This window comes from Myotis davidii, unplaced genomic scaffold (genome assembly GCF_000327345.1).
Source record: "Myotis davidii unplaced genomic scaffold, ASM32734v1 scaffold77, whole genome shotgun sequence".
Lineage (NCBI taxonomy): Eukaryota > Metazoa > Chordata > Mammalia > Chiroptera > Vespertilionidae > Myotis > Myotis davidii.
This window is the reverse complement of record NW_006289713.1, coordinates 857,790-876,639: the sequence shown is the minus strand read 5'-3', so window position 1 is coordinate 876,639 and position 18,850 is coordinate 857,790. Positions and strand designations below refer to the sequence as shown.

At 48.5% G+C, this 18,850-nt stretch overlaps 1 protein-coding gene across 1 annotated transcript in view; it reads right to left on the bottom strand.

Moving 5' to 3' along the window:
* Positions 1-18,850, bottom strand: part of PEPD (peptidase D) — a 107,834-nt gene that overhangs the window by 77,291 nt on the left and 11,693 nt on the right. The window contains exons 5-6 of the mRNA XM_006762259.2: positions 12,918-12,965; positions 11,521-11,582 (exon numbers count right to left, since the gene is read on the bottom strand). Of these exons, the coding sequence (XP_006762322.1) occupies positions 11,521-11,582; positions 12,918-12,965 (110 nt within the window). The remainder of the gene's footprint in view (positions 1-11,520; positions 11,583-12,917; positions 12,966-18,850) is intronic.

The following is an 18,850-nucleotide window of genomic DNA, read 5'->3' as shown; positions in this document are numbered from 1 at the left end:
GAAACATAGATACCATCCCAAAATTTTCTGATACCCTTTTTTAATTGTTCTGGCTTGCTGAATCAAAGCAGCTGAATTTGATACAAGTTCAATGTCATTTCCTTCAAGAATTAACTCATCTTCTGGGCTTAACATACTGAACAAGAAACATCTAACCTCATCCAAACCCTGTAGATGTATTTTTTGCCCAAGAAATTTCTGATTTCAGCAAAAGAACCAATCTCCGGAATAATCATGTTAATGGGGATGTGGATGCACACAGACCTCATCTTGTACCAGAAACCCAGTATAACACCATTGGTAATGCTCTGTACATGACTGCAGATAGTGCACGGTAGCCATTCTACTTCACCATTTGTCAACCCAGACCCTCTTCTTTTTCATTCCAGGGAGGCTGAGTTCTGCACTGGTGTGACTGAAGTCCCTCTGAAGGGTGCCTCAGGGCCCTTTACAATAACTGTGTGTCCCCCCTTCAGAGTGATGTCCACGTTTTCTGAAATGTCGACAGTCTGATGGCTGAGAATGATCTTCATCCTCACAGTAGATGCGGTAAAGAGCTAAAGAGGCCATAGATTCAAAGACGAATCAGTGAAAGGATGGGAAAAGATATACATATGGTCCCCAACTTTCAATGGTTTGACATGATTTTTCGACTTTATGACAGTGTGAAAGCAATAAGCATTCAGTAGAAACTGTATTTCGAATTCTGAATGTTGATCTTTCCCCAGGCTACTGACATGCAGTACAATACTCTCTCAAGATGCTGGGCATTGGTAGTGAGTCACAGCTCCTAGTCAGCCACATGATCACAAGGGTAAACAACTGATACTCGACAGTTTACTGTGTTGCCATTGTTTTTTGGAAATTGTGTTTTGTGGTTTTGCCCCCCATCATGTCTACAAAACCCATATCTGTGTCTACTGCTTCCTGGTGAGAAGAAAAGGAGAAAGGCAATTACTTTTTGAGATAAAACTCAAGACAACTACCCAATTTTAGGCTAATGTAAGTGGTCTGAGCACATTTAAGAAAGGCTAAGCTACCAGTATGTTGTTCAGTAGGTTAGTGTATTAGATGTATTTTCAACTTATACTGGTTTACCAGGATTTAACCCCATTATAAGTCAAGTTGCATCTGTATCATGCAAACAGAAAACAAAAGAGACATCAGATAAAATAAGCCTTTTACTACACACAATAAAAGAACATTTATATTGATAAAATGGAAAATTCATGAAATAGATATAATAATTATAAACTTATATGCACCTAACAACATCTCTCCAAGATAGAGGAATCAAAACTTGACAGAAATGAATGAAAAATGGATAATTTATAATAGTTGGAGACTTAATACTTTGTGGTAATGAATAGAACAACTAGATACAAGATCAACAAGGAAACAGAAGACTTGAAAAACATTATAAACCAATTAGTCCTAACAGACTATCCAAGAGCATAATCCATTTTCTCAAGTGCTCATGGAACATTCTCCAGAACGGACTATATGTTAGGCCATAAAATAACTCCCCAACATACCAAAATGTATAATTAGTAGCTAACACAGTGGGGTTAGAGAGAAATTTATAGCTGTAAATGCCTAAATTAAAAAGGAAGGAAGTTATCTCAAATCAATGACTTAGCCTTCTATCTTAAGAAACTAAAAAAGAACAAACTAAACCCAACGCAAGACAAAAAAAACAAAATAATAAAGATTAGAGCAAAAGTAGAGAATAGAAAAACCAACAGAGAAAATAAAAAGTTGGTTCGTTGAAAAAGATCAACAAAACTGACAAAGAAACAAAGAGAAGGCTCAAATTATGGAAATAAGTAATAAAAGAAAGTATACTACGACTAACTTAACTGACAGAAGAAATGAAAAAAAATCTAAATAGACCTTTAACAGGCAAAGAGAATGAATTAGTAATTAAAAAGTCTCACAGCCCAGCCGGCGTGGCTCAGTGTTTGAGTGTCGACCTATGGAACAGGAGATCATGGTTCAATTTCTGGTCAGGGCACAAGCCCGGGTTGTGGGCTCAATCCCCACTGGGAGGCGGGTGGTGTGCAGGAGGCAGCTAATCAATGATTCTCATCATTGGTATTTGTATCTCTCTCCCTCTCCCTTCCTCTCTGAAATCAATTTAAAAAAATACATATATATATAAAACAAACAACAAAAACTCAATGAACTGGGAAGAGAAGGGAACTTCTGCAACCTGATTAAAGTGTACCTACAAAAAACTCATAGCTAACATCATACTTGATGGTCAAAGACTTAAAGCTCTCCCCTAAAATGAGGAATAGGGCAAGATGTCCTCTCTTTCCATTTCTATTAAATATTTTACTAGGTATTCTAGCCAGGGCAATCAGGCAAGAAAATGAAATAAAGGGTATTAAGATTGGACAGAAAGAAGTTAAACTATTTCTGTAGATGATATGATCTTAGAAAATCTAAGCAATACAAACACACACACACCATAAAAACCACCTATTAAAGCTAGTAAGCAAGTTCAGCAAGTCTACAAGACAGATGATCAACATTAAAAATCAGTTATATTTCTATGATGATATGATCTTAGAAAATCTAAGCAATACACACACACACACCCCCCATAAAAACTACCTATTAAAGCTAGCAAGCAAGTTCAGCAAGTCTACAAGATAGATGATCAACATTAAAAATCAGTTATATTTCTGTAAACTAGCAATAAATAATCTGGAAATGAAATTAAGAAAACAATTCTATTTACAATATCATAAAAATTTGTTACTTAGGAATAAATAAGAAGACATACAAATGTCCTATATATATATATACATATGTATGTATATATAAAACTATATGTATATATGCATAGTTCCTATATATCATACATAAAACTTTTTTAAAAATCTTGATAAGTACATTCTAATTGAGTTCAAATATGTGTCACATGAAGTTTGCCATTGTAGTATGTTTAAGTGTACAGTTCAATGGCATTAAGTACATTCACGCTGTTGTACAACAAACACCAGTGCAACCATCACCACTATCCTTCTCGAGAACTTTTCCCACATCTCATACTGAAACTCTGTACCCATTAAACACCAACACCCCATTCCTCATTCCCCCCAGCTGCTGGTAACCACTGTTCTTAGAATGTCTCTATGAACTTGACTATTTCATGTCAGTGGAATTATATAACATTTGATCTTGGTCAACTGATTTTTGACAAGGTTACCAAGAAAATGCAATAGGGGAAAAGATCATCTTTTAAACAAATGTTGCTGAAACAACTGGATATCCACACAAAAAGGAATGAAACTGGATCACTACCTCATATTATATACAAAAAGTAAATCCAACTAGACCAAAGTCCTGAATGTAAGAGCTAAAACTATAAAACTCTTAAGAAAAAAACATGGGTATAAATCTTTATAGCCTTGTATTAGGCAACAGTTTCTTAGACAATGACACCTAATGTACAATTAGCTGAAGAAAAAGAGAGAAACTGAACTTCATAAAAACTTGTGTGCCACAGGACATGTCAAGAAAGTGAAAAAACAATGCATAGAATGAAAGAAATTTTTCACAAACTGTGCAGGTGTAGTATCCAGAACATATACAGAACTTTTATGATCTATATCTATAAAAGGCTAATAAGCTATGTGTCTGACCATTCGACCGTTCAACTGGTAGCTATGACACGCACTGACCACCAGGGGTCAGATGCTCAATGCACAGGCATGGGAACATGGAACAGACTGATGAATCTCAGAGGGAAGCGGGGAGAGGGTAGGGTGGGAAGAGATTAACCAAAGATCTTATATGCATACTAGAGGTTCGGTACACCAGTGGGGTTCCTCGGCTTAGCCTGAGCCCTCTCGCAATCTGGAACCCCTCGGGGGATGTCGGACTACTGTTTTTGGCCCCATCCCCACAGGCCAGGCTGAGGGACCCCACCTGCTGGGATCAGGCTGAAACCTGCTCTCCGACAACCCCCGAGGGGTCCCAGAATGTGAGAGGGCACAGGCCAGGCCAAGGGACCACACCTGTGCCCGAATCCGGGCCTATAGTACAACAATAAAATTACAACACAATTTAAAAATGGGTAAAGGATCTAAACAGACATTTCTCTAAAGGAGATATGCATATGGCAAGTAAGTACAAGAAAAGACGCTCATTGTTAGCTATCAGGAAAACACAAATAAAAACCATAATGAGATACTATTGCACAGCCACTTACATGGCTACAATAAAAAAGATAGATAATAGCAAGTGTTGGTGAGGGAATGTAAGTTAGTTTAACAATTCCTCAACAAATTTAACACAGAGTTACCATAAATCTCAGAAATTCCATTCCTAGGAATATATACAAAGGAAATGAATACATATGTTCACACAAAAACTTGTATAAAGCAACCAAGAGTTCACCAACTGATAAACATTCAAACATAATATGGTATATATCTATAGACTAGAATATTTTTTCAGCTATAAAAATAAGCAAAACTGATTCATGCTATAACATGAATGAACTCTGAAAACATGCTAAATGAAAGAAGCCAGATACAAAGGCCACATATTGCACGATTCCATTTTTATCAAATGCTAGAGTAGGCAGATCCATGGAGACAGAAAGTAGATTAGTGGTTGCTAGGGGGATGGGAAATGACTTCCTAGTGGGTAGGATTTCTTTTTGGATGATGAAAATATTCTAAAATTGATTGTGATGATAACTGCACAAATCCGTAAATATACAGAAGCCATTTAACTGTACCATAACAGGTCAATTGTAATGTATGTAAATTGTATTCCAATAAAGCTGTTCTTTTAAACTTATGAATTACGTACATAATGAATCTTACATGTACATTTTATTTCAATAAAGTCCATTTATAAAATTGACAGAATGAGAAAAGAAATAATTTCACAAAGCACAGTTTGACATTTTCTCATACCTCTTGTGGTGACAGAACAAGCAGAGAAATCAAGAAAGATGCAGAAAATATGAATAATTACAATTAATCAACCTGACTTAACTGACATATACAGAGCACTACAGCCAACAACATGCTCTCTTCAAGTACCCAAGAAACATTCATCTTAATGATCATATGCTGGAAGTTTTAATAAACTTCAAAGTATTAAAATCCTGTTTACCAATTACAGTAGAATTAAACTAGAAACCAGTAACAAAAAGAATATAAAACCCCAAATTGTTTGGAAATTAAGCCACTGTTCAAAGAAGAAATAATGGAATTAGAAAATAAAAACATAAAATATAACCAGTGAGATGCAACTAAAACAGTGCTTAGAGGAAAATGTATAGCTCTAAATGTATTTAGTGGAAAAGAACACTGGAAACCATGATCTAAGTTCCCATCATAAGAATGTCCCTTTCTTCTTTCTCAAGAAGCTAAAGAACAAATAAACCTAAAGAAATGAGAAGAAAGTTAAAAAGAATAGAAATTAATGAAATAAAAAGCAAATATACAGTAAAGAAAAATCTATAAAGCCAAAAGTTGTTTTTTGCTGGGATGAACATAATTGAAAAGGGGACCTCAGGAGAGAGAAGGATCAGATCGGCATATCCCTGACACTGTCGTGTGCAATCCGCAGCTCAAGCTATCCGGAGACAGCTGGGGGCGCCCGACGAGGTCTAGAAGAAAGGACAGCCATACAGAGAAAGATAAATACCACATGATCTCACTCATTTGTGGATTATAGATAACAACATAGACTGATGAAAAGGGACAGACCCAAAGACTGAGAAACAGCGTTTTTTTAAAGAAAGAAAGAAAGGACAGGCCTCAGCAGAGAGCGCTTGGCAAGCCCTCAAACCCCTGCGTCCTCAGCCCTGTGAGTTCTCGGGTCAGGATATCACACACAAGGCATGCAGGCTATGACCAACCAGGGACTCTCCACGGCCTCGTTGCTGGTGCTTAAAAACAATGACCTACTGCCATGTTGTGAGGCTGTCACACCCACTCCTGGCCAAGCCTGATGAGAACCCTTAGGGACAGGGGAGAAAAGAGAGAAGGGGTATGGGCGGGTAGATAGCCAAAGCTTTTGGATTCCTAATACGCATGTAAAACTACTTAATTCAAAGTCAACCAAAACGTTGTAGAATCAAAGCCCTACTTGTGAAATATCAGAGAACACAGGCAGCCAACATGTTTCAGCGTGAAGAACAGAGAGAGCAGCAGATGACATAAATCAAGACGACAACACAGACTCTGCCTCCCATTTCACCAAATGTCACTTTGACATTAGGAAAAGCAATGGCCTATCTCCTCAACAGCCAAACACACCAGTAAAATTTCACTGTACAAATGTACGTGCGTATACACACATCCACCCACATACCCCCAAGCAGCAAAGTGACCCAGCACATAAACAAACACAGCTAACATGACAGACAAGATGAACTCACACAAAGGCAGTATACTTAGAGAAGAGGCCACACAGACACACACAGATGTGTATACAATAGACACACACTCAGAGACACACAAATGCACACAGGTGTATATTCACAAACACAAACACATACATGCACACAGACTCAGGCACACACACTCAAGAGACATAGATACACGACCAGACGCACACACCCAGACATACACTTAGACTAACACACAAAGATCCACACCCAAATATACACGTGCAGAAACACATACACTCACACAAACGCACACGCAGAAACAAAACACCAAGACAGAGAAACACACTCTGACACACACAGAAGGGTTCAAAAAACATTCACCACAATGCTGACAGGCTTTAAGTCAGGGCTATGAAATTCAGATATTCCTTGCTTTTGCCACTGTGCTAGTTAGCACTTTCTATGATGAGCATGTAATTGTGTAAAAAAACACACAAACCCACCAGTGCCTGAGCGGGTGGGGGTGGGTGGGGGGGGGCGTGTCCTAGCACAGGCTAATTCCCTGGTGGGCTCCAGCTGCGGGCTGGGTGACGCAGGGTAAGTAGCGTGGGCCCACACACCCCTGCCCCAGCCGCCGGCCTCCTCCTGCCGTTTCTAACCAAGGAGGACAGGGAGGCCTGCCTGGAAAGCCGGCCCTGGAAGAGCCCCCACTCCCCGCCCCTCCTAGGGGCTGAGGCAGGTTCTTGTCCCTGCAGGATCTCTCTCTCATGGAGATTCCAAGGGCCGTAACTAGAAGCCCAATCCCAAATACTAACTTGATACACAAGTTAACAGTAACCAGAAAGCCAAGGTCCCCACGCCATAGACCAGTATTTTGCTGTAATTGCCTAGTTTTAATAATGTCCCTCTACTTTGTGGTTTGTAAAATTCACATCTTTAAATATTAATATTCCTGAAATAATAATCCCCAAATCCAGCAATTTCATATTTAACTGCTATTTAATGGAATTAATTTGTAACTGATGGTCTTCAAATATGCAAAGCAATTTAAGTAAATGCCAAAAGATAAGAAATAAGTAGATCCTGACTAAGCAACTGATGTCAAGTATCAACCATATTCCTGTCGGGCAACAGTATGAAACAAAGCCCTCTGTACCTCACACCCCACCCCACCCCTGGCTCCTGGGCACACCCTCGGCCTGGTTTCAGGGGAGCTCTCCTGTCAGGAACGTTCCCCATTAAGCTATATGAACGTGATGTATGAGTGACCCTTGGCTAAGGCCACCTGGGCCCCCACAGACCTCCCCTTTCCCTTCCCAGTCAGCATCTCTCTCAGAACAATCGGCTCGAAAGTTCCCTTCCTCAGGCAGACACAGATCTAGCAAGTCTGACTTTGCCCCCAGGCTGCAGGGCCAACCCTTCAGGCAGCTGTGGTGGCCAAAGCCCACAGGAAGAAGCCTTGTGTCCTCCTGACTGCAGAGCTGTCCCTCCATCTCAGCCGCGCCTCACCAGGACCTGACCATGAGCCTGACCCCATCCTCTGGCCACAGCCCACAGAGGAGCCTGCTCCTTCCACACCTCTTGCGGGAACTGTCCCTGCTCCAATCCAGCCATACATGGGAGCCAGGGCCTGGGCCAGAGCCCAAACTCAACCAGAGGCCTGGCAGACCATCCCCACCTCCCCCTTCACCCTGGCTCCCCAGGGAGGACAAAGCCACACCCTTTGAGTCTAGGGAGCCCAGGCCATGGGGAGATCCCAGTGCACGTCCACCATCCCTACCCCATCTCTGGCTCCCTGTTCCCCTTGCTCCTGGTCCTCTACCAACTCCACCACTGCAAGACCTGGCACACTCCCTGCTGCGGGCAGCAGGCCTGGCCCTGACCTGGGAAGGGGGAGGGAGCTCTGAGGTCTCCCAGTACCAAACCCACAGCCCTACCAACACTGAGCCCCAGTGTGACAGACTCGAGCGGCCAACCCCGAGAAGCCACACTTGGAGGGGTCACGGGCTGCTCACCCAGCTGGAGTAGGACCCAGAGGATTGGGCATAAGTGGACGGTGAGACCACTGTTCTGCCAAGCTCCCTCCTCTCCCAGGCCAAAGGATGAAGGCAGCCTGGGACGGCCATCAGCACAAACTGAGAGGACAAACCTGAACTTCTGCTAAAGCATGTCAATCAGGATCCAAGATGGGATGTGTTGTAGGAAAGTTCAAAAGGGCCACACCCCACAATTCCAGGAATAAGGCACTTCATTAGGGCAGCAAGAAGCACCGGTGATAAAAAGCAGTTGGGCACTAGAAAGTAGGACAACAGCAAGATTCCTCTTGCTTAGGAATCAGGCTATAATTATCCCCACCAACAGCTGGAGCGGCTGAGGGCAGATGGGTGAGCTCCACTGAACTGCAGTGGCCCTGAAGGACAAGAGTCTCCCCAGGCTGGCACTGAGGCCAGGAAGTGGCAGAGTTGAGGTGCCAACAGCCAGTTGGGTGGAAGGCAGGGGGCTGGGCTGTACTAGGTCCCAGGAAAACATATGTGACTGCAGGGAAAGCACTGTGGGTGGCTGGATGCAGAGGCTGGGCCGGGGTCAGTGCCCATGGATGTGTAGTGGGGTGGAACTGCACTGCACAGTAGGATGGAGGCCCAGAGGGAAGCATAGGGGACAATACCCCAGGGGACAGAAGGGGAGGGAGAACCACAAGCAGGCCAAAGGACCCCAAAGCAGAGAGACACACAGGGAGGCTCTCACATGCAATACGTCAGCCAGGCCAGGAAACTGAGCCCCACTCATGGGTATGGTAAGGAATGCCATGCTCAGCAGTGAGGGGCCTGGGGAGCACCTCATTGTCAGCCCCCCTCTGGACAGGATCATGGGTTGGAGAGGGACCCCCCAGCTCCTGGGGGAAAATGTGCGAAGTTAGAGCAGCCCCTGGTTCTCTAAAAAGCCTCCCAAATGCTGACCATGTCGGTGGTGCTGACCAAGTACAGGGTCCTCTGGGCTGTTGGCAGGGGCTGCAGAGACTCGGGGAGGAACAGGAAACAGAAGCTGGGGTCTGCTCATGGAAGGAGAGGTTGGGTTCATAGCAGGACGACTGCCACGGGGGTCAGGATGACAGTGATAATGTCCCTGAGCCTCCACCGCAACCCACCTCTCTCCGGGAAACCTTAGGGAGCAGCCAGCAGTGCTCCGCTCTCAGGGGCTACATCCTGAGCTCCCCCAAGAACCAGGCCTGCCACACCACCCACCAGACCTGTTCTGCGGTGCTGAGCAGGCATTCTCTGCAGCAGAAACCTCTGGAGGGCAAGCAAAGACACACAGCCCGAAGCCCCACAGCTCACCCCACCCAGAGTCTTGTAATCAGCCATCCTCAAGTCTCCCTGGCCCGCTGCACAGAGAGACTGAGATGCGGCTCAGAGGGGCAGTGGGACTTGATGGGGTCTGCTCACGAGTGACCGTTTACCGAACACCAGCTCCACGCTAGGCTCCAGATGAGTGGGTCTCATTTTATCCCGACAGGTCTAAGCATGCCACACACGGGAAGCCAAGGCTCAGAGGACAATTTCTGCTGAAGTCACAGAGCTGGCCAGCAAGGGGCCATCAGGCTCCCTCCCCCTAGCTCAGGGCCCTCCCTGCACAGCAGAGAATGAGGCAGAGGCTGGAGGGGCCGGCCCATGGGACCACAGAGCCATCCCCTGGTGTAGGTGGAGGCAGGTGAGCAGGACGCTGAGCACCGGCGCCTGGCAGTGCTGGAGTGACCAGAGGAGGCCTGACTTAGGACAGGCGGCAGCGGGTTATGCCCTGCGACACACACGCCCTCCAAGGCCCTAGGAAAGACAGCATCTCCATGGCCAGCATTTCAACGAGCTGAGCTAATTGCTGCCAGCGTGGGAGATATGGCTGCTCTGGGAAAACTCCCAAGAGGATGCGGAGATTTGAGCGATGAAAAGAAGCAAACCTGACACCTGCTCCCCCTGCCCCATCTCTCTTATGTGGGGGGAGGGAGGGAGTCTTGCATATTTATGAGCTCATAATCCTTCCTAATCACCCAGACATCACACATACACACAAATTCCCGTGGCTCAGGCTCATACATAATTATAAGGCACTTCCTCTGTCATTGCCTCAGTCCACCAAAGGACGACCGAGGACGCGGCAGTGCAGTGTGGAGGGGGAGGGGCTGTGACAAGGCACAGCAGCCGGGAGGAGCAGGTGCGCGCCCCAAGGGCTAGTCTGCTGTAGCCTTGGGCTAGCAACACAGACCCCACAGACCCCCAGGGCCGGCCAACCCCAGCCCAGAGACCCGGCACCTCCGTGTTCACAGCGTGAGAGTGGTGAGGAGGGTGAGGTGCTGCACTGTGTGCCTAAAATCTGCCCTCCTGCCTGGAGAGACCTAGAAGGGGAAACAGGGTTTGGAGACGAGGCCTGGAGCTTGAATGAGGTGTGAGGGCAGGTAAGGGGGTCCAGACCGAGGGCGAGGGCAGCAGGAGACATGGGGAGTTATTGCCAGCCGGAATGGGAGAGGTTAGAGGCCAGTAGTTAGGAAAGTGGGCGGATAAGAACAAAGACCATGAGCTCAGAGGAGATCCTAGAGCAGTGATGGCGAACCTTTTGAGCTCGGCGTCAGCATTTTGAAAAACCCTAACTTAACTCTGGTGCTGTGTTACATATAGAAATTTTTTGATATTTGCAACCATAGTAAAAAAAAGACTTATTTTTTTGATATTTATTTTATCTATTTAAATGCCATTTAACAAAGAAAAATCAACCAAAAAAATGAGTTCGCGTGTCACCTCTGACACGCATGTCATAGGTTCACCATCACTGTCCTAGAGGGAAAGCGGGTGCACAAGTGGGGGCGTGCCTGTGTATACACTGCGGCCAGGGCTCTACACTGCGGCCAGGCCTCCCCAGGCACTCAGTGGGCCTGCACTCTCCCTGTAGAGCTCAACAGAGAAGAGCAACTGTTCCTTAAAGTAAAAGTTGAAGTGAGTTTAGGCAAATTATTTTCTAAGCATTTCCTCCAGGTGTCCAGTCTGACCCCCTTGGGCCTCCTCCTGTTTGTGTATTTCGTGTCTAGTTTGTAGACTGGTAAGGGCCTGCTGGCGAAGACGTGAGCTGTGGAGGATGGAGGAAGTAGTTCCCGGGGCCCCAGGACTCACTTGCTGATGCCCTCGAAGGAGGCCTCCCTGCAGACACTGCCGCTGTCGGTGTTGACGCCGCGCTGGGGAGAGAGAGGGAGAGTGAGGGCACAGATGCGTCACACAGGGCTGCGTGGCACCCCACAGCCTGCACTGAAGGCCTGCCTCCTCCAGCCAGGCTCAGAACCAGGCTCAGACTAGGGAAGAACCGGGAGCTCGCACCCCATCCTGGTGAAGCCATTCCTCCCTGCATTTCAGGTTAACGCCAAGCCGGACCCCGACCCAAGGCAGGCCCTCCTTCTGCAGCATCTTGAAAAGCAGAGAAAACTGGCCTCCTCTGTCAGTGCTCTTTGCAGACACCAGTTCAGGCCGCTCAGCTGAGGGGGTGGGTGGGAAGATCGGAGACCAAGACCACCCTCTACCCCAACCTGCTCTCCCATGCTAGCCCCATCTCATGCACACACGCACACCAATGCTCCCCACTGGCTGAGCTAAGAGCACTGTCGAATCCAGCCCTTCCAGAGATGCTGGTACAGTCCTCTCCTTTCCCTCGCTGTGAGGACACTCCAAGTGGAACGTGGACAGGAGCAAAGACAAAACAAAAGATTTAGAGAAGCGTGCCATCGCTGGAGAGGCAGGTCAGTGTCTAATGGATCCCTCCAATGAAACACACTGGACCATCCAACCACAGTCATCTAACACAACCTTCCTTCTCAGCCATCCAGACAGCAGAGCGGGAAAGAGAGACCCCAGGAAGTGCTACCAAAAATAACCAAGAAAAGCTATTTCTGTAAAAATCAATTAACAAATTAACACTCTGGGAGGAAAGAAGAGTTATACACTTTTCATGCCTACAGCCCCCCAAGGCCAAAGAAGCACAAGGAAGCAGCCTCCTTCCCTGCGCCCTCGCACAGCCTGCGCGCCCCACAGGCTACAAAGGCAGCAGCGGTCACCGTGCAGCCTGGCCCGCCCCAGGCTGCGGCAGGCCATTGGTCACTCAGTGCCTGGGTTCAAAATCTGATGGCCCATAGCCCAGTGTCCTCACAAGCAGATACCATGGTGTGTTTTTCAGATTCTTTTAACAGCAGAGGAGACATAGGATGGAAGCAAATTGATATTCTGCATCCACAAATCCCAGGAGCTCAGCCTGACACAAACACATCCTCTAGCTGGGGTTTAAGCCTTGGGGTGGGTATGGTGTGTTGTCCACAGTGACCTCACATCCCAGCACATCCCGGGAGACCGGAGAATCGAGGATGTGGTCCCGGACGTGTCTTTCTGTTCAGACTGAGCAGGTGTCATTAGTTATCACTGTGGATCGTTCCTCTCAGGTTCTCAATCCTTGACCTCTGCAGGGGCAGGTGGCTCCCTAAAGCCCCTTCCTGTGCCCAAACACTGCCCAGACCCTGGACACTTACCAAAGTCAGGAGGACAGAGGGACTCCGTGAGGTCAGCACACTGGCGATCTGGAAGGTCAGAAAGAAAAATCCACTTTAGAGCAACCAAGGAGGGATGGAGATGATATACCACCGTTACCCAGGGACAGCTCAGGTGTATTGAGCAGATCCCTAAAACAGGAGCTGCTGCTGTGGCCCCCAGCCAGCAGATGAGGAAGCTGGGGCTCACAGGGAAGAAGGGGCTTCTGAAAGCCACACAGCTGTAAAGTGGCAGAGAGGAATTCAAACCTAAGCCAGGCACACTTCTCCCCATACCATCCCGCCTCCAGGCCCCACGAGGATTCTGGGCTCCAAGCAGCCAGACCCGCCCACCCTCCAAGGCCAGTGCCTCCGCTCATCTGACAAGCAGTCCCTCCCGAAAGACCTGTATGGCAACCTCTTAGGCACTGGCCCCGCTACCTCTCGTCCCAGGGCAGACACACTTTCCTTCCTGCCCCTTATCAGTCCCCCAGCCTGTGGGATGTCAGCCATCCCCAATCCTCTCCCATTCCCCGGCCTGCATCCCCGATCTGCATCCCTCCACCATGGCCCACTCAGGCCTCATGCCCCTGTGTGCTGCTTGCTTCCTACCCCAACCCCTTGAATGAGCACACCATGTCAACTCCTCTCTCCATGCCTTCCTAGGGCTCTCGCCTCTGCCTGCCATGCCTTCCCCCATCTCAGCCACTTCATCAATTCATACTCAGGGCTGAGGCCCCTGCCCCCAGGCAGGTTCATTCACTCCCTCCTCTCTGGCCCCACTGACCGTCATCATTCCCTTGGCCAAGTGCCCATCATGCTGCCTTAGCCATGATGTCTGCAACCAGAGGTGCCAACCACCCTGGTGGGAGCACTTCTTCCTCTCCTGGCCCCCCACCCCTCAGTCTACTCCGAGCCTTAGCTACTGCAGCCCCCACAGGATCTGGGCCCCAGGGCAGAGAACAGTCTTCTCTCTGCAGCCCTTGCCCCTCCCCACATACCCACCCGAAATGCTTTAGTGCCCGACATAGAGCGAGAGTGAGGAGGATCTGCTGTCTGTTGTTTTACAGCTTTCCTGAGCTGTCACTGACATATTCTACACTGCACATATTTAAAGTGCACATTTTGATAGTTTTGACATGTGTATATATGTGCTTTTTAATACTGAGAGGCTCACAGGGAAAACCTGGAAGATACTGAAAACTATAAAAACATAAAACACATCTACAATCCCATCCCCAGAGACCTTTTATCTCTGCACATAAAAACAGAGATCCGTAATGACATTTGGATCATATGAAGTTACACGCTTCGCTTATTCCCCATCATTAAATATTCTCCAAGCCCGCGGTTTTTACGGTCACTACCACTGGGGACGGTGAACGTCCAGTGAGCCCCTGGTCATGCCTGTGCCGGCACTTCAGACGTCGTCTCATTTAACCACCATGAGCCGGTGCTGCAGACATCCAGACTTCACCAAGGAGAAAGGCTTACAGGTTCGACTACCTGCCCAGGTTTCCAGTTAAAAAAGAGTAGCGCCCAGAGCTAAACCTACGGCTGTGAAATATTCTCTTACCAGATAAGGCATAAGTTATTCATTCTTCTGTTGGACACAAATTATTTCTAAGGATTAACTATGATAAATAATGCCCTGGTGAACATCCTTGTACATGAGCCTTTATTTCCTTAGATAAATTCCGTAAACATTTTATTTCCTTAAAACAAACAAACAAATCTGACCCAGTGAAACTTCTAGATGAAAAGCCATATACTTTGTCAAGATTTCTGATGCTCAAGGCCAGATGCCCTCCAGACTGAACCAACCACCTCCCACCAGCAGTGCCTGAGGCTCCATCTCCCTGGCACCCCCTCGTTGACTCAGTAACGGCTCAGAGAGCCTCTGCTGCACAAACGATCGGCCTGGCGCAGGCCCTGCTACTCCGCAGGCCCTCCTGGAGTGTGTGGGGGGAGGGGTTCATTAAAAGGGAGAGCCTCGCTTCGAGCCCTGGGTATGTTGTCACCTTGGTGAAGGGTCTCCATTCATCAGCACAGAACATCCTGTCAATTATAGCAGCAGGCACTTGGGGACGCATGTGCTACTGTCCTTGGGAGAAAGGGGTAGGATAACAAGTGTGTAAGCTGATGCTTTTTCTCTTAGCAACAACTCAGGACGTGCTGCTGAGCAACGGAGGAGAAAGCAGCCCTCTCAGTGCCGCGGGACGGACGTGCAGGCGCGTCTCGGCCCACAGAGGAGGCGGGTGCCTGCTAGTCCTGGCAGGGCCACATGGTCTATTGATCACAATTGCTTGAGTGGGTCCTGGTTACCTCTGCGGCTGCCAAACCTCCCCCAGCCTAGCAGTTCCATCTGCCTTTCCCCTTCCCTGTGGAGACCCATTAGTGCTACACTCTCATCAACACGGCCTGATTCCATGCCTCAAAAATTAAGGGGACATGACACGGCTATATGCTACCGGCTTGAAATGCAGCCTGGGCACACAGGACAGCACAGCTCTGTCAACACAGGGCCTCATTTCTTCTTTTTTTTAATAATATATTTTCTTTTTAAAAAAATACATTTTTGTTGATGTTAGGGACAGAGAGATAAAAACATCAACAAGAGAGAATCATTGATCACCTCCCTCCTGCAAGTCCCACACTGGGAATTAATCCCGCAACCTGGGCATGTGCCCTGACTGGGAATCGAATCATGACCTCCTGATTCATAGGTCAATGCTCAACCACTGAGCCACACTAGCCGAGCACAGGGCTTCATTTTCATGGAGTGTGGTCACCAGGGACCCATCGGGTCTCACAGACCAGTGCCACATTGATTTCCCAGGCAGCCTGGCCTCTCCAGCAGGTCGAGGTGGAGAGCACACACAGATCTCATCAGAGCCCCATGGACAAGGGTCCTCCCCTGCTGACAATCAAAGGCTCCCTGTGGACACCTCACATGCCCTCATGTCCAGAGCTCCAACCAGCCCTGCAGGCCATTCTTCACGGGTGAGCCCGAAAAGGGGGCTGGACAATCACAAAGCCCACACTGCTCCGGGGATCTGGGCGTCACCACAAGAATGTAAGCGCCTGAATGAACTTTTCCATGGCAGTCTGAAACAGGGGTGCACAACACTGGCTGGCAATGCATTTAAATTTTGAATTTGTTTCTAAAATTTAAGCATCAGGAAAGATCACAAACAATATGGATTTATTTGCAGCTACTCTTGAACAATCAGAGTATCTAACCAGGCTGGGCCAGCAGTTCACATAGCAGCTGCCTCGGCAGAGGTCCCGCCACAGACCCACCCCTCCCTGATGCCTCTCCACACCGTGGCAGCATCCATCGCTGTGCTGCCACAATGGATTCTCTTATATCCATCCTGCCTGCATCGGAGCCGGTGACCCTTGTGCCTCCCAACATCTGCCCGCAGCCATTAAGAACAAGGGTACCATGTGCCCTCCGCCTCGCCAGCTCCCACCCCATCACGAATACCAACCTTTGCACAGCACCTCAACAGCAATGCCTCTCAGGGTTCTCCTGAGTGCCCCCTTCTCAAAGGAACCACCATTCGCTCTACCTTCTCAATTATGAAACTCAGGATCATCATGGGGAGGAAGGGGACTAGGCAGCCAGGTTCGCAACGTCAGACACCTACATGGTATACTTGCTATCAGGTGACCAGTCATGCCTGGGGCTGGGGCCTTCCTGTCCTCTTGCAGGAGACAAGTGTCAGCTGCTTCCTGGCTGGGGCTGGTCACAGACCAAGGCTGCCTGAAGTTCCATGGGCCTGAGCACCTGAGACCTGGCCCAGCCCCAGCAGAAGGCTTCCTGTCACCTTCCATGGTGGAGCAGGCCTGGGGCCTCCAGTGCCTCGGCCCAGGTGTCTCAGTCCATCCAGCAGCCTGTATTTTTGACAGACTCCATGTTGAGCCAGAGAACCAAAGGCACCTGACAACCTGCGTCACCTCCGTGATGTGTCCTGCAGCACCCTCTCATTTCTGACAGGGCAAATGCAGGGGCGAAGGGCCAGGCCTCGGGTGTCCAAAAGTCCAGAGGCAGCATTCTACCTCTGCTGCCCCAGCTGTCGGACTGTGGATGAGGCCCTTCTCACCTCTGAGCCTCAGCCTCGGCCTCCTCCCTGTGATGGGGTGAGAGCTGTGGCCTACCATGGGACAGGTGGGGCGGGAGGGGAACGAGGGGCTCTGTAGGAGCTGGCAATACTGAAGCCTGAAGGTGCCACCCTGGAGTGAAGACCTGTCTCACAGTCCACATGAACCCTCATGTCCGATGGCACCACAGCAGCGACAGTGTGACCAAACTAAAAACCGGCAACGATGGGGTGCGGTGAAGGCGCCTGAGCCTGAAGGAGGGCCCATTCCCTGGACTCCACCGAAGCCCTCGTGTAAGGTCCTGCTTCACAAATACAGACTCCATGAGCGGAGCTGCAGGCTGTGATTCTATACTGTCATTACGGGCTTTCCTGTTCTGGCCCTCAAGACCTCCCCGGTTTTACTGTGTTTGGAGGCCAGTTCTCTTTTCTCCTCAGAAATGACAGCATGAATGCGGCTGAGTTCCCCCCAGTCACAAGATGCCTGACGGCAGCTGGGAAAGCTGTGGCACAGACGCCCCGACGTGGTGGGCTGAGTCCCAGGACCCGTCTCAGGCTGCCCCTCCAGGTTTCGCACTGCTGCTTGACCCTGGAAGGTCAAGTTCCCAAAAGGCAGTAATGTTAAAATGCACTTGATGGAGGCAGGAGGGATCAGATACCAAAGGGGAGGGTGTATCAGAGCTGATTGAGACCCAGGGCTGAGCAGGATAAGCAGGTCCCTCCCTCTCTAGCACTTGGAAACACAATGTAAGTGGCAATGACCTTGTTAAGGGCATACAAATAAATGTTCAGACTACTTTAGATTCTCTATCCAAAGAGATCAATACATCAGGTCACGGGAGTATTAACAGACTCTTCTCAACCTTCCTAATGCCGCGACCCTTTAATACAGTTCCTACAGTTCCTCATGTTGTGGTGACCCCCAACCATAAAATTATTTTCATTGCTAGTTCCTAACTGTAATTTTGCTACTGTTATGAATCGTAATGTAAATATCTGATAAGCAGAATGTATTTTCATTGTTCGCGACCCACAGGTTGAGAACCGCTGCTTTAGATGCTAGGAGTCACTCCCAGAGAATTTGGCATTGAAATCACATGCCATAACATAAAGATCCATCAAAAGTCCCCCTCTTTCCACAATCCAACCAGGCAGAGCGCTGCCAGAGCAGGCCCCCGCAGCCCTGTGGACGTAAGCTGCGCTGCTTCACCGAGGCCCTTCTGGTCAGGCACCATCGCACCCTGGTGATGACTCACCCATGCGGTCACCTTCTTCACCAGACCCTGCCCCTGGCTGCTGACTTCAGCCCTGGGTCTCAACCAGCTCTGATGCCCACAGGACCCTGATTGGGAAGGCAAAGAGCATGACAGTAAAGCCAGGGGAAAGAACCAGGCCTTAGTGACAAATACAGACAGTCAAGGGCAGGGTACAGACCAGAACACCACCAGTGTCCACCATGACCACACCCGGTCCCAGGAGTCAGGGGAGGGTGCCAGTGTGGGCTGGAGTGACAGGAAGGCCCAGGCCAAGCCGGGAAGGCACAGAGATCAGACTTTGCCAGTGACATCCTCCCGCTTGCAGCTCAGCTCCACCACTGAGTCAGGGCACTGCCCTGCAAAGCAGGGGCCTGTCTCCTGAGAGATCTGAGGTACACGTTTCCCACCTGCTCTCTCCAAATGGGGGCACTGCCGAAGGGCTAGTGGTCAAGTGGTGGCATCCTAGACATCCACCAGGCTGCGGCAGTGGGAGAGGAGGAAATCCAGGGCAAAGGGGTAACTGAAGCCCTCGAGTTGCTCAGAGAGGAGGCGGCAGCTCCTGCCCTCCTCTGTG